The following is a 15,121-nucleotide window of genomic DNA, read 5'->3' as shown; positions in this document are numbered from 1 at the left end:
TTTGCCTAAGTTTGCAATCCAGCTCTGACTTACTTTGTGAAGAGTGTAATTATGTCTCTTATTTTATTTTAATCTATTTTATTTTATTTTATTTTAATCTATTTTATTTTATTTTATTTTATTATTTTATTTTATTTTATTTTATTTTATTATGTGTTTGAGTCTAGACTTATATTAAAGCTGGAGAAATCAGTAAGCAGAAGGTTACCAGCATTATCACACAGGTGATGGGATCTCAGGATAATTAGCTGGTCTGAATTCAAAGTGAGAGTGATGGACTGCAGTGTCTGGTTCATTCCAGGAGTCCTGCTTTCCTGGGATCCATCCTTACAATTTAAGATCAATGCATGATACCAATTTTGGGATCCTAGTCAGGATTAAAGGGCTAAATGACTATAAAGATGAGGAGGAGTTTCAGTCCTTAAAGACACTGAAGTGCTCAGCTATCAATTAACCTAGCACAAATTAAGTTCTTAAAAGCCTTTGAAGATTTAAGTTAATAGAATTAGGCTAAACTCCCCTGGCCATCACTTGATCTTGCTCCTGGTTGCACTAACAATCCTTGGCAGCAAGGTTAAAGGTCTGTGTATCAAACTGCTGTTAAAAATGCCTCTCCCTCTCAGGATCATCCCTTCACACAGTTTTGAGAAGATGCGTACCCCAGCCAATCAAGATGTACCACCAAAAGTACTTCCTCTCTGAAAAGAAGGAGATGACCAATAGGGTGTGAAGATACAGCCCCTCCACCAGGAGCCAGAAGAAGTTGGCCATGATGCAGTACTGGAAGAAAACCATCATGGCTTTGCAGCCTACCTGGAAGAGAAGAAATGAACAGTGGTGAACGGTTTCCATAGTAAACACAAAGAACTACCAGTAACCCTTGCTGTCTGCATACCTTTGGGATTGCTTTGTGCAGCACCTGAAACCCTTAAGGGAAAAAAAAAACCCAACAAACCAAAAATCCTAAAGCTTGCTTGGGGTGGACATACTTGATACACATTAACCCCTGCATCCTTGAGAGACCCAGCTCATGTCTGGATGCTTTTTGACCATGTGAGCCTGCAGATGCCCTCAAGCTTGGAAACCCTGTTGAAGAGTCACAAACTGATATGCTGGACAATGACCCCTACCAGCATGGTGCTGCTCTCTGTAGGTTTTGGGTGTGCATCTGTGGGAAGTTGACTCAGTGGCAGAGTGGATGCCAGAAGGTCCTGCCCTGAAGGGTAGTCACCAGCCTCTCTGCTCTGCCAGGCACGGGTCCATGGGGCTGAGCTGTGAAGCAAACCATTGCACTGGTACAGAAGGACATTCCGAAAAAGGCACTATTTTGAACTGAGACCAGCTCATTGACTGATTTATGGTGCAGTCAACAAACGCTTGGTTCAGCATGACTGAGTAATCTGTACTGAAGAATAAACAAGAATGTGTGGGAATTTCTTACGATATTTTTGGCTCTAAAGTCAGTGTCTTGAGATATGATGCTCCGAGTGACTCGGACATCATAGTTCCCCCCATCATTCTCAGTGGGGCTGCTTGCTGGCACTACCCGGCTCCTTAAACCCAAAGAAATAAAGCCTCTGACTTGAACAAAACTGATTTCCCAGCATAAAAGAACAGCAGCAACAACAACAATCTGTGTTAATTAGCCCTTGAGAATAAAGTTCAATTGTAATAAATCCATGGTAGATACTGCAAAAAAATGAAGGAGTCTGAGACACGAGTTTGAAGAAAGCCAAGTCTACAAAGAATTGTGGATACTCACTTAGGAAAAGAAGGACCGGAATACATATTTTTAAAATAAAGAAAAGGATAAGAAGGAGGAGCAGGGCAAACACTAATGAACGCGGACAGATTTGACTGAATTGGAAAGGGAGATATTTGAAAGGGAAGGAGGATTCTTTTTCTTCAGGAAATGAATAATTAAACACAGTAGCTTGCTGTGTGAATATTTCACTGCAGCACAGGTAATGGGAACAGCCACCTTATACAAGAAAAAAAAGGGGAGATTTCTTTCTGACACTTGAGAGGCCAAACTCACTGCAAAACACCCAAAGGTAGAAATCAGCTGCTCAGAGAAGCATGTCAGCCCTGGCCATTGCCCCCGCATGTGATGTATCCAGGTCCAGTTGTAGTCTTACAGGAGATCATTGGTTGCCTTGTTACACACATCCACACTGTCTGAGCATCCCTGAGATGTTGATTCAGCAATAGCATCCTTGCATTCTGTGAGCCTGCTTGAGTAATGCCCTGTATTTACTAGGGCAGGGCTACAAATATCGGCTTGCTAGCACTCTCTGGTTAGTGGCTTTTCCCTGGTGTTCTGCACATGTAACAGGTTGAATTTAGAGTAATAATTGATTTGCACCAGTGACAAGCACACATATCCCCCCCACCCCTCCTGCTGCAAACAGTTGCCATGAAACACACTGATTAAAAAGACAAGTTTGGAAAGTGTTTTCTCAATGCCATGTGTTTTGGAGAGGGACTTGTCCCCACTGATCACTCAAAATTCATTCAACCCTCCCTTAGCACCCATCAGTATATCACACTGGGTACCCTCATGGCCTCCTCCACATCAATTTGTATGTGAGGCAGACATCATAAGCAGAGAGTTGCTGCAGGGTGGTGATGATTGAAGGCAGAAGCAGAGAAAGCAGTTAACTCCCAGAGAGGGAAGCTGACAAGGGCTGGTGATGCAGCAGCATCTTCCCTATGGCATCCCTATTCTCTTCATTTCTCCCTGTTATTTTGTGTGTATGGATATGGGACATTGTCACACCCCATTTCTTTTGCCCAAAACCTGACTGCCTGCTTGGTGTGTCTACAGCCAGTGGGAATTTGTGGGTGTCAGCCCTGCTGGGGTTACTGAATTCTTTCATGGTTTCACTTTATCAGTATTTGGCCCAAATTCAGCAGCTCACAGGTGAGACATGAGGTTTAAGGGAGAATTTTTGATGAATCTCAACCACACAGTCCTCAAACATGGATTTGCTTTGAGGATTAAACATTGGGGAACCCTTTCTGAATGGTTGCCCTAAAGGTATGGCAGAGACATGAGGCTGGAGCACATCACAAGAAACTGCAAGTCTTCATGGGACCAGGAAAGGCTGCTCACAAGAAGTGCAGTCAATTTCTGCCTCATGGAGACTCTCAAACAGGGATGCTGAGTTTGTAGGGCTATTGCTGCCAGAGAGGAAGTCATGATGAACTCAATCTGTGGCAGCAGAAGCCACAGAATCTTGGGTGTCCAAATCCATTACCTCTTCTCCCAATACCCAGTATTAGCAACTATTGCTTCAGTGTTGGTACCTGGCCCTGCCTCCTTCCCTAACCTGGGAGTGGCTTGGTACAGATCTGAGGTAGATCATGCACACTGGAGCGGCTGAGTTTTGGCAACTTCTCTGAGGGACCTTTAGCATTGATTCTACATCATCTACAATTGATGCAGATCAATTCTTTGCTCCATGCTGAGGATGTTTTGCTATTTGAGCAACTGCTACCACTCCAGGCTTTTTTTTTTTTACCTTGAAAGAAGATACTTTTATACATCATATTAAGCACACAACAGTAACCTATTTCAGCCAGGGATCCCCTGCAGCATGAGGATCTCCTGCACTGGAACAGATTTAGATTATGGTATTTCCTTGCTGCCTGTGCTTCTTGCTACTATCGCCAAAGATACGTAAGTTTAAACTAGACCAGATATTTCTACAAGAAGTGCAGTTTAGCTGCAGTTTAGTTGACTGCAGTGTTGTTCTTCCATTCTATGCTGTTTAACAGACAAGTCAGTGACACGTTTGGAAAACAGTTCTTCCTGGCTTTTGAGAGACCTTATTACATGCAACACTTGGTAATGGGTCTCTACCCTCCTGATCAATTGGATTCAGCTTCAGAATGGCTGTTATAATGCTGGGAAATAAAATCCACATTTATGTAAGATGCTTTGCCCTTTAGATGACAGACATTACACTGAGATGAGCTATTACATCTCATAGAAGACTTTTTTTCATAACAAGCAGACCCATTGATGTGTCACTGTTGAAAAACTAATACAGGCTATGTTTAGAAAAGATATTTTCGGCAGGAAAAGCAGCATTACAGCACTGCTTTTTCTGTTCTTGCCCTTTCATTGTCTCATTTACAACAGCTTATTTCCCTGTGTTTCTTCTGGGATCTTGCCCTGCTGATGTCCACATAAGCTGTTGCTACAGAAGGACAGGGATTTCCTGTGCAGACCTTTGGGATATTCACAGGCATTTTAAGGGTTATGAGAATCCCATGCTTAGATGGCAGAAGTCTGCCCTGTAGGGAGAATCCTTGCTGACATAGCAGGACAGGGAAAAAATGTACATATTGTACTGTACTGCTGTCCTAAGAGGTTGTTTCCTCAAATATAGACAGATCTTTGAAATAATTTCTGTTATTTTCACACCTGTACCTGAAAAACACTGTCCTGCTGGTCATGGTGTGTTTAACATTCCCTGAACATGGGTGTGAATGCCTGCCTTCTGGATATGACCCAAGCCTATGGCTCTCAAATAAATGACTTCATTTCAAATGGAGGTGCATTACTCAGGCCCTCACACAGCACGGCCCTGAGTATACAACTATTTATTGCTTAACAAGGCCAGAGAGAAGGCAGAAGATACCACACTTGCTTAGAAAGAGAAAGCGACTTCTTGTGGTCATTTTAGGGCAAATATTTAATGAGCTGTTGATACTTAGGAATGTCCACTGTGCTTTCAATAAGGAGATGGATGACTGGGGACAAAGCACATGGTTGGTTAGAAAGCTGTTGGGATGTTGAAATGTACTTAGTTGAAAAGCTGGGCAAAAATTTTAGGGTGTCAATAGTAGGTCGAGAGCTTTGTGGAATGATGGGGAAAGCAACCGAGATACCCATAGCCAGCATGCAGCACAGCATACATGTGCTATAGCTGCTGTGAAAAATAGAGCCCAGACAGGAGGTGAAAGATCATAGGAAGACTGCACTCAAGATTCAACCAGACTTTCTGAGAAAGAGGCAACAAAAAGGGACATGAGGTTGGAAATAACAAGACCAAGCAATAACCTTATCAGCTTTCTTCCCTGTGCTTAGTAGCACTTTGTATGTTAGCCATGAGAAAAACTTCTTTCCCCTAAAACTGATGTAGTGAATACCTGATCAACCTAGAAAATGCAGTTCAGATGCTGGAGGAAATAATTAACTCAGAGCTGAATCTGACAATACATTAAATACATATATGTCATACTTCTCAGTGATAATAACTCTGCTTGAGGTATCCCTGCTCATTAATAACTGTTAAGTATTGTCAGTTTTGACCAGCTGCTGAATTTTTCTAGCTCAATATAAGCAGTGTAGTTGGACAGGATTCAGTCTGAGGTTTTGAGGTTGGTCTAAGGTTGTGACACACAGAGCCAACACGTGTGCATGCATCAGCCTCCAGTGAATGCAACAAAACTCTACCATAAAAGGTCAATTAACTTCACAGACACACTGCAGTCATCACAGAGCATCACTGCACTAACACAAGCCTCCACTGTCTTCCTTATTGGGCATATGGTGTGTTACAGGTTTAGGACTTGGGTCAAAGAAGGATTTATATCAAAGAAGTATAAAAGGGCACTTGAGTGATTGGGTATTCTCCCACCTGTCATAGCTGGCCTGTGAATACCCTGTGATATAAATGGTCTGCTTGAATCTCCTTGCCCCAGTCACATGAATCCCCATCATGAGACCTGACCTGTCCCCTTCCAAATATGACCTATCCTGTACATGGATGCCAGTGCTGTGCAGAACCCATGATTTCCCTTCGTACCCTTAAACTCTGCAGCTTCCTGCGGCATGGAAGGTTAGTGGCAGGACATCAAGCCATATTAAGTCACCATAAAGATAAATCTAAGACATCATATGCAATCCTGGGCAAAGCTGCAGCTCCTGGCATTATTTATGAAGTTGGGACAGTGCCTTTGGCAGAAGCATGGGCTCAGATTTGCCTCAATCAGTCACGAAACTTCAGTAGGCTTCAAAATCCCCTTTAAGGTACTTAGGTCCTTTAACTGGGGCTACCACCACTGATGAAGGAGGAAGAGATTTACACAGAGATTTCTGCAGGCCTCTTTGACAGAAGACAGATGACAATTGTTTTCTCAGTGACAGATTTATCCAGCACTTTTCTTTTATGCTGCCCAGAAGACATGACCTATCTGAAGGGCTAGCTGCTGAGTGACTCATGTTGAATTTGCCCACAGCAACAGCTGCTCTTCTCCCCAGCCTGGTCAAGAAGGCTTCCTTCATCTTATTTAAAAGCTTTTTATAGATCCCAATCATGATCCTGCTACCAGGATGCACATGGAAGATGGGGTATCACCCCATCACTGATGGGGTATCAGCAAGCACTGAGATGCTGAAATTTAGGTCTTCAAGCCCAGGCACTGGCCTAACTCTGTATTTCCATAAATATAGAGCCATTTTAGACACTCATAACTAAATTCCGGAGTCTCAATCTTGAGCTGATTCCCTCATGCCTAAATTAGGTTGAATATCATCCCAGGTCTTATTCTGTTGAGATGTCCACCTTAGGTAAAGCATAATGTTATCTGAAATGATGATGTAATAACAAACTAATTGCTCTGCTTGTAAGATTACACAGTATGATTAATTCCCTGTCTAACTGTCATGGCACTGGAATTCATACAACTGACAAATTCCCAATCATCTCATAACCTAAATATTGTACAGCACTGTTCATAGCCATGCATTGTCCACTAATTTTTGTGTGTGTTTGAGATGTCAAGAACGACTTAGTTTTCAAATACTTTTTTTTTTATAGGGTATTTCTGCATTAATGAAAGTATTAACTTCTATTTTACAGAATCATAGAGTCAATTAGGTTCAAAAAGACCTTTTAAGATCATTGAGTCAAATCATAAACCTAGCACTGCCAAGTCCGCCACCAAATCATGTCCCTAAGCACCACATCTACCCATCTTTTAATTATCTCCAGGAATGGTGACTCCACCACTTCCCTGGGAAGCCTATTTCAGTGCTTGACAACATTTTCAGTGAAGAAATTTTTCATACTATACAGTCTAAACATTCCCTGGTGCAAGTTGAGGTGATTTTCTGTTATCCTTTTACTTGTTACATGGGATAAGAGACTGACCCCCACCTTGCTACAACCTCCTTTCAGGTAGTTGTAGTGCTAAGGTTACCCCTCAGCCTTCTCTTTTCCAGAATAAAAAAAAAAGAAAAAAAAAAAAAAAGAAAGAAAAAGGAAAGAGAAAAAGAAAGAATAAAAAAAGAAAAAAGAAAAGAAAAAAAGGAAATAGAAAAAGAATGTTAACTTATCCTTAGCACACTAAACCTTTTGTGTAACAACAGAAAAAACAAATTAGTAACAAACAAGCAAGACTGCCTGGCAAAAAGCCATCACTTCTATTTTTTCCCTCATTTTAATTGCAGTTGTAGCCTAGAGTTAACAGGTTAGCAATAAAAAAGCCCCATAAGGTTTATGTTCTACCATGAAAGGGAACTGAGGTCTATTCAAACAAGAAATCTCTTCCTAAACCAATTGGATGCCTTTGATTTCTTCCTTCCTTCTCTATCATTGAATCTGACCGGCCAGTAATTTCAAATGATTAATTGCTATATTAATAGGTGTAAATTTTCCTGGAAGATTCATGGAGACTTTGGGTGTTGAGGACTTAACACTATCTGAGAATAACGAAATGTTATTAAAGAAATTCTTAAAATGCTGTTTTGGTAATAAAAAGGGGCTTATGATTGACGCATATAGCCTTCAGTTTGTGAGGGCCTAAGTTATCAAGCCAAAAGCCTCGGTTAAAGCAATTTCTCATCTATTAGGAATTATAACAAAGACCTTCATGGGAATAATAATTTTATATCTTGATGATGGACCCTTCAGCTCCTGCTGCCTTCAGGGGCTTCAACTGTAAGTCAACCCTACATAAAGTACAGCAGATAGATTAACATAACTGATTTCACGGTCGCCATCTATCTCAGGTGCAGGGATAAGAGGCCTCAAACACACATTTTCTCTGTTAACATGCTGCTCTGCACCCATGGTGCCCCAGAAACATTATGCAAGAGTGCTCTTAAGCCCTGGCAATAGCAAATTAATTCAATTTATCTTAACCTGCTTTCCTCTAGGTCACAATACATTGCGTTTTCATGCGCCCATCATTTCCTGAAAGCACACACTGGAATGCCTACTCTATGTCAGCTGTCACTGAGCAATTTATTAAGCCATTATAACCTGGATTTGAGTCTGAGCTTTTTGATTTGTTGCCACTTTCATAAAGCAGAAATGCTGTTTCTAGACTTATGAGCTGTGCTGTACAGCCATACACATGCATACACAGACTGTTTCAGCACGCTAAGTCTTGCCTGTTCCCATCAAGACTGTTGAAGGATAGAGACATTAGGAAGAACCTATTTGGCTCAATCTCCATCTCTCTTTCCTGTACCACCACTTCCACTTGCACTAGGGCTGGGCCACTACTGAACATGGATAAAGTATTCTTTCTCTGGTTAGAGTGTCACTTCTTCAGCAGCAGAGAACCCATCCACCCATATGGACCCCAAAGTCCCATGAAATAACATAAGTCTTTCTTTGTGCTTTCACCTCTTTAATGCCAGCTGACAGCTCATTGAATATAACAAGGAATTTGAAAGTGTGTCTCTGCTAATATGGAAATTACATGAGACAACCTCTATTTTATGTGCCTGCAACACAGCAAAGCATAGCAGGGTCAGATCCTGCACTTGCAGAAACCTTGAAACTCCATTAAAATAAATGAACCTGTGCCAGTTTACACCAACAAAAATATGGTCTTCATGACTGCACTTTATGCCTTGCCCACTTCCCATACAGGCTTCCTCAAATACAACGCTATCTTGAATTCAATAGGAAGCTCTTATGTCTGCCTTTCCTCACACAAGAAGCAAGTTTAAGTCCCATGACTGTACCCTCAGGGCTATTTAAGCATTTCTCTTCCACTGATCTTCACAGGGGTTATGTAACTGTCAGTCTTTGAGGTACTTGGCCTTTCTATTTTCTCTCCTAGGAATTTCTGGGGGCAGTGTATTTCTAAGATGGTGATTAGCTTTAGCTGCTCTAGCCTCTGCATCAGATGACTCAGAGTTGAGTTTAGACATAAAATAAAATTATCTCGGTAAATGGGTAACTGTCCCTATTTCGTGCTCTTCAATCACAGAATAATGGCACTTCTAAACACATCTTCAGTGATAAGGCAAGTCAACCGCAAGGCAGCAACTACAGAGAGAAGGTCAGTGGAGTTTTGATAATGCCTTTCCTCACACTTATCACATTTTCTTTCATTACTGACAATGCACACAATTGCTTTAAGGTGCCACCCTGTGACTGTGGCACCACTGTGTTGGGGATGATGGTCACTTAATGCAAGTGCCTGCTCCAGAGTTCTTCCACAGTCTTTCTGCCTTCACTCCTGGCTTATTTCCAGCAGCAAAGGAGAAGGTAAGGAAATAACTCATCCAAGAAAAAATGTGTAAAACCATGTTAGAGCTTGGTGTCTGTGGTCTAGACCTTCTCAAGGGTTGCCTGACATGAGCAGTTCAAGGAGCAGAAGGTGCATAACCCAGAATCTGATACTGGAGGAATGGGTCACTTCATCCATACTCTGTGGGCCTGACCTGCAGCCAGCTGTCAGGGAGGGAGCCCAGTCAGAACTACCATCAAGCTCACCCTCCTGCTTTCTGTTGGTTCTGTTGTGGGACTAGTTGGTGAATATCTGTGTAGGGATATCCATATTGGACAACAGATGGCTGAAATACTGCCCCTTTCCCCTGCTTCTCCCACCTTTCTACTGAAAACCCCACCTATCTAAATCAGAATTCCAAACACGTGGCACAAAACTTCTTCACTTCTGTCCTGGGTTCAGCAGTAGCAGTCATTTTTCTCCTTCTTAGTAGCTAGTGCAGTGCTGTGCTTTGATCTTTTGGCCTGGGAACAGTGCTGACAACGCCGATGTTTTCAGTTGCTGCTCAAATGTTTGGTCTGGCCAAGGACTTTCTGAGCCTCATGATCTGCCAGGGAGGAGGGGAGGCCGGGAGGAAGCAGAGACAGGACACCTGACCCAAACTGACCAAAGAGGTATTCCATACCACAGCACGTCATGCCCAGGATGTAACTGGGAGATACCCCGGAAGGGCTAGGGGGACTGCAGGGTTGGAGGAGGTATCGGTCGGTGCTCGGCTGGGGGGAGTGGGGCGAGTTATTGGTTGGCTGGTGTTGAGGTGTTGTATTCTTTCCTCTTGTTATTTCCTTTATCATTATTATCATTGGTGGTAGCAGTAGTGATTTGTGTTGTACCTTAGTTACTAAACTGTTCTTATCTCAACCCGTGGGAGTTGCATTCTTTTCGATTCTCCTCTCCATCCCTCCAGGAGCAGGGGGAGGGCAAGAAGGGGGGGAGTGAGTGAACGAGGTTTGTGGTTGGGTTTAAACCACGACAACTTCCTAGCCTGGCACCCCTCCAGCACCACAAATGCAGTGCCTAGCTTCATCCCCCACTGCCATCCATCCTTTCTCAAAATGCTGTTTCACCTTCAGTTTCTCTGACACTTCCTTCACTCTCCATCACTGCATGCTCCTTTCTTCCCCAACTCAGACTTGAAGATGACATTTCCTTCTTATTCCACATCCTTTCTGCAGAGCTTCACCTCCTAGCACCACAAACCTTCTTCCCAATCCCTTTTATTCTTTACTTGCTATTGCCAGCCCCAACTAGGGTGGAGTCCCTGTGCAGAATAAGGTGCAAAACCCAAGGCTTCAGGTGTGGCAGCCATAAACTGCTGTCTCACCAACACAGAAGTGACTGTTTGCCATCAGCTCCACAGCAATTACCTGCGTTCAGGCTCTCTGTCTTTGGCATGTATTAGATGACTTATGCCTGCTTCGTAAGTGCCGGTGAGGACCTAGGCAGGCAGATGTATTATGTTCAGTCTAGAAAACATAACATGCTCCTGGATTGGGTATTGCTGAATAATTTCAAAATCCAAGCAAGAAAATTGAAACACTCTAGGTTTATGGTTAGTCCATTTCCCATGCTGTTGGCTCCTACTGGCCTTGGGCAGTTAGCATCCCAAACCTCCTATTTATAGCTTCTCACTACTTCACACAGCCTTCATTCACTGAACTCGCTGCTAAACCCTTCATTGGATACTGGCACTGATTTTTGAAAGCACAGTTGAGGCATGTAGCTTCAGCACCTTTCTCTCCTCTTCCCACCCATTTTTTGGTCTTCTCTAAAAGTGTCTCAATACCTTAAAGTGCTGGTGTGATATTTGAAAGAGAACCAGCAAACACACAATGCCTCCATTCCTCCCCCCTGATTTCTTCCATTGTTTTTTACTTCTTTGTATCATTTACAGGAACTTCCTCTATGTTTTCATTTTTCCTTCCCCTCCATAAGTAGTTTTGCTGTAAAACTTACAACTTTGTAGCAGTGATCAGCAGATATGGAGATATCAGCAGGTATGAAGATATCAGCAGGTACGGGGATATCAGCAAATATGGGGATAATATTCCATAGAAGTTTTTTGGCAGATGCAAACCTCTTAATCTAAACTGATGGTAAAAATGTAGACCAGGGAGATGGGTGTGTTAAGTTTGTGTTGCGACAGCAATTTCATTGCAACACCCATCTCCTGAAGCCAACAGGAACCATTTGGCTGGATTTCACAGGAATTTGTGGACAGGGTGTGGTGGTTCAGATCAGACACAATTGGAAGAGCACAGTGAGAAACTTACACTTCACATCAGCAGTGATCTTTGCTTTGCTCCTTGTGCTCCTCTTTGGGATGAAAATCAAATGTGGCTGCTACCTATTAGGTTGGAAGACTGAGGGTCTCCTTCACTCTACATAGCTGAGAAAACAAAGTGAACTACATTTTACTTTAGGCCTCGTTTCTGTGGCAAGACAGACAGACTGTAAAGCACTTCCTTATCTCAGGCATCACCTTTGCACCTGGCTGGTCCCATTGAACTCAGTGGTTGGGGTACAATTCTGCAGGAATGGGCTGAGCAACTGAAAAAGTGCCAGCTGATGTATTTACACATTCTGGGGACTGACCCAACTCCAATTAAAGTCAAGGGAAAGATTCACATTATCTTCGGAGTTCTGCCAGGCTGTTCCCATAAGCCAGTCAGCCGAAGTTCAGCTGGTCTGTGCAAAGAAGGGCTTATCCCTCCTCTGTGTAGGTGGGAGTAGATGTCTTTCCCAGAGGATGTAACTCAGTGAAAAGGATGAGTCTCTAATACTCGTTTTACTTTTAGACAAGTGCATAAAAAGGCTGCTGCTCTTCTGTATCTCCAACAGCCTGCATATTGGTGCACTCCCACAAGAGCCAGATAATGTGGATTTGAGTAGCTTCAGATTGGGCTGTGCTGGAAAAGAAAATGTGTTTGTCTTCAACTTCCATGTATAAAGTTCATTTAGGGGCCTGTAGATATTATCAATTTGGCCTGAAGGAAAAAATCTATTTTTCACACTGGTAATATATGTTCACAACTGCTAGGAGTCCCAAACTCCTTTGCAAAGAATTTTTTTGTTGGAATTTCTTACTGTATGCAAAAGGAAAAGATAAATCTTTAAGTCTTCCTTGTCTGAATCTTCACGAAAGGTAAATTTGCAGAGCTCAGAAAAACTCCCCCCTGAATTCAATCTAAAGAACCTGATCTTTGTTTGTATCAAAGTGATGGTTTCTTTGTCGTCAGCTAGATTGGAAATGTAAGTGGTTCATCATTATGCAATCAATATATAATGGTAATGAAACTATATAAAAACCTAACCATATATCCTCAAAATATCAAATGAAGCAACAATCATATAATCATATGATTTTTGGTTTTGGAAGGGACCTTAAAACTCATCCAGTTCCAACCCCCTGCCACGGGCAAGGACACCTTCCATTAGACCAGGCTGCTCAAAGCCCCATCCAACCTGGCCTTGGAACACTGACAAGGATGGGGCAGCCACAGCTTCTCTGGGCAACCTGTGCCAGGGACTCACCTCCCTCACAGGGAAGAAATTCTTCCTAATATCCAATCTAAATCTCACCTTTTTCAGTGTAAAGCCATACCCCTTGTCCTATCCCTACTTGCTCTTCTTAAAAGTCCTAATACTGACCCCTGAGGAACATCACTTGTCACTCATCTCCACTTTGTCATCAAACCATTATCACAACTCTTAGGGTGTAACCATCCAGCCAATTCTTATCTATTGAGTGCTCCATCCATCAAATCCATGCCTTTCCAATTTAGAGACAAGGATCTTGTGTGGGACAGTGTCGAATGCCTTGCGCAAGTCCAGGTAGGTTGTATCAGTTGCTCTTCCCTTATCCACCAACTCGTGGCCCCATCATAGAAGGCCACCAAGTTGTCAGGCATGATTTGCCCTCATTGAAGCTGTGCTGGCCGTCATCAGCCACGCCCTTATTGTCTATGTCTCTTAGCATAGTTTCCAGGAGGATCTGCTCCAAAATCTTGCTGGGCACCAGGGTGAGACTGACTGGCCTGTAGTTCCCTAGGTCTTTCTCTTTTTCCTCTTTAAAAAAAGGGGTTCCAGTCAGCAGGAACTTCACTGGACTACCCCTTAATTGAGCAATTGAAGTGTTCAGTTCAATCTTCCTACCAGTTTTGCTGTTTTGAGTACTGTGTTTCACAGCATGTTCTCCAGGGAGAGAAGGGAAGGGGAAGACAAAGTATGGGAATTCCAAGACAGAAGAAGGTCACCAGGCCTATTAAACTAATGTGAAAACCTGAAACTTGTAAGGAGGTCCCTTGCGTCTGGCAATGAAAAAACAAAACCGAAGAATGCCAGCAACTACCGGCTGTAAAGTGGCATAGTTTTTCATGCAGTATATTAATCACTGGATGCAGCAAAGCCACCGGTAGCGAGTTTTCCATTAGAAATGACTGATTGCTGAGACAGAACATATTCTGAATGAATCAAAATTAATGGAGGTTTGAGAGGGTTATTTCACAGACCCCTTTCCCATTTCTACATCTGAGCGCTTAAAGCCCAGATTGACTAACACACCTTAGTATATGCCTATTCTTAAGCAATTTAAGACAACAGGATGACTCAGTTACACACAAGTACAGACATACTTTATGACTGAATGCATAACAGAGAAAGTGGTTTTGGTCTACTAACGACTATTGGTACCTCAGGCAATATGCTGTGTGCATCACAGCCATCAGACTCCTCTGCTGTTCCTACCTCTAGCAAATTCAAGGTCCCTGCAGTTCTATGTTTTCCACTGGAAAATCCCACAGTGGGTTTTTAGAGGGCCAGCTTTCTCTGAAGGTCAGCCTACATGCTTCTACATGAGCCAAGGGATCCCCATTTTGCCTAAGAACAAGCCTGGTTGATTTGGGCAGTTGGGGAGAGGAGAAGGTATGAGGGACATTTGTAAAGGTACTGCTGCTGAGGTTTTTTGGTGCAGGACAAAAAGCCTGGGCCACATTATGCAGGTCCTGGGATCAATGATCATTTAAGCTACATTTATTTATGAAAAAAAAAAGCCTTACTTGCCAACTCAGTGCTTCTGCCCATGAAAACAGGCTCATTTGTTTCACCCATGCAGCAAGACTTTTCTTTCCACTAGGAGTGGGTTTACCAAGGGATAAGGACCAAGGAATTTAAAGAGGCTACAGGTGCCACACATCATTCTGTAAGCATCACCCAGAGCATGGTGCATATTCTGTTTCACATGATGGTTCAGTGTTGCCCATCACATGTATTTTGGTTTCATTATCCCTGAAATGCTTACTGCCACATTCTCAGGCTCTGTGGACATAGAAATGCCCAACAAATTTCTTTTTTTAGGGTGTGCATGTTGAACTCAATGGTAATCAAAACTATCTGAATTTAAAATGGCATAGAGTTAACACTGTAACTGAGCTTTCCCACACTAGGTAAAATGAAGTGAAAATGCAAAGCCTATGAATATTCTTTTTTCAATTACATATACACCTACATGCAGTGGAGTTCCTACTTGATAGGAGTACTGACACATTTGTTGGTGGAGAGCTTAAAATGTTTTTGTGTG

At 42.6% G+C, this 15,121-nt stretch overlaps 1 protein-coding gene across 3 annotated transcripts in view; it reads right to left on the bottom strand.

Moving 5' to 3' along the window:
- LOC136008111 (vasoactive intestinal polypeptide receptor) overlaps positions 1-15,121 on the bottom strand; it is a 116,913-nt gene that overhangs the window by 21,718 nt on the left and 80,074 nt on the right. For all 3 annotated transcript variants that reach the window (XM_065666909.1, XM_065666910.1, XM_065666911.1), the window contains one exon: positions 660-813. In XM_065666909.1, coding sequence (XP_065522981.1) covers positions 660-813 — 154 coding nt within the window. The remainder of the gene's footprint in view (positions 1-659; positions 814-15,121) is intronic.

Source organism: Lathamus discolor, chromosome 2 (assembly GCF_037157495.1).
Source record: "Lathamus discolor isolate bLatDis1 chromosome 2, bLatDis1.hap1, whole genome shotgun sequence".
Classification (NCBI taxonomy): domain Eukaryota; kingdom Metazoa; phylum Chordata; class Aves; order Psittaciformes; family Psittacidae; genus Lathamus; species Lathamus discolor.
This window is presented reverse-complemented; position numbering and strand designations above follow the sequence as displayed.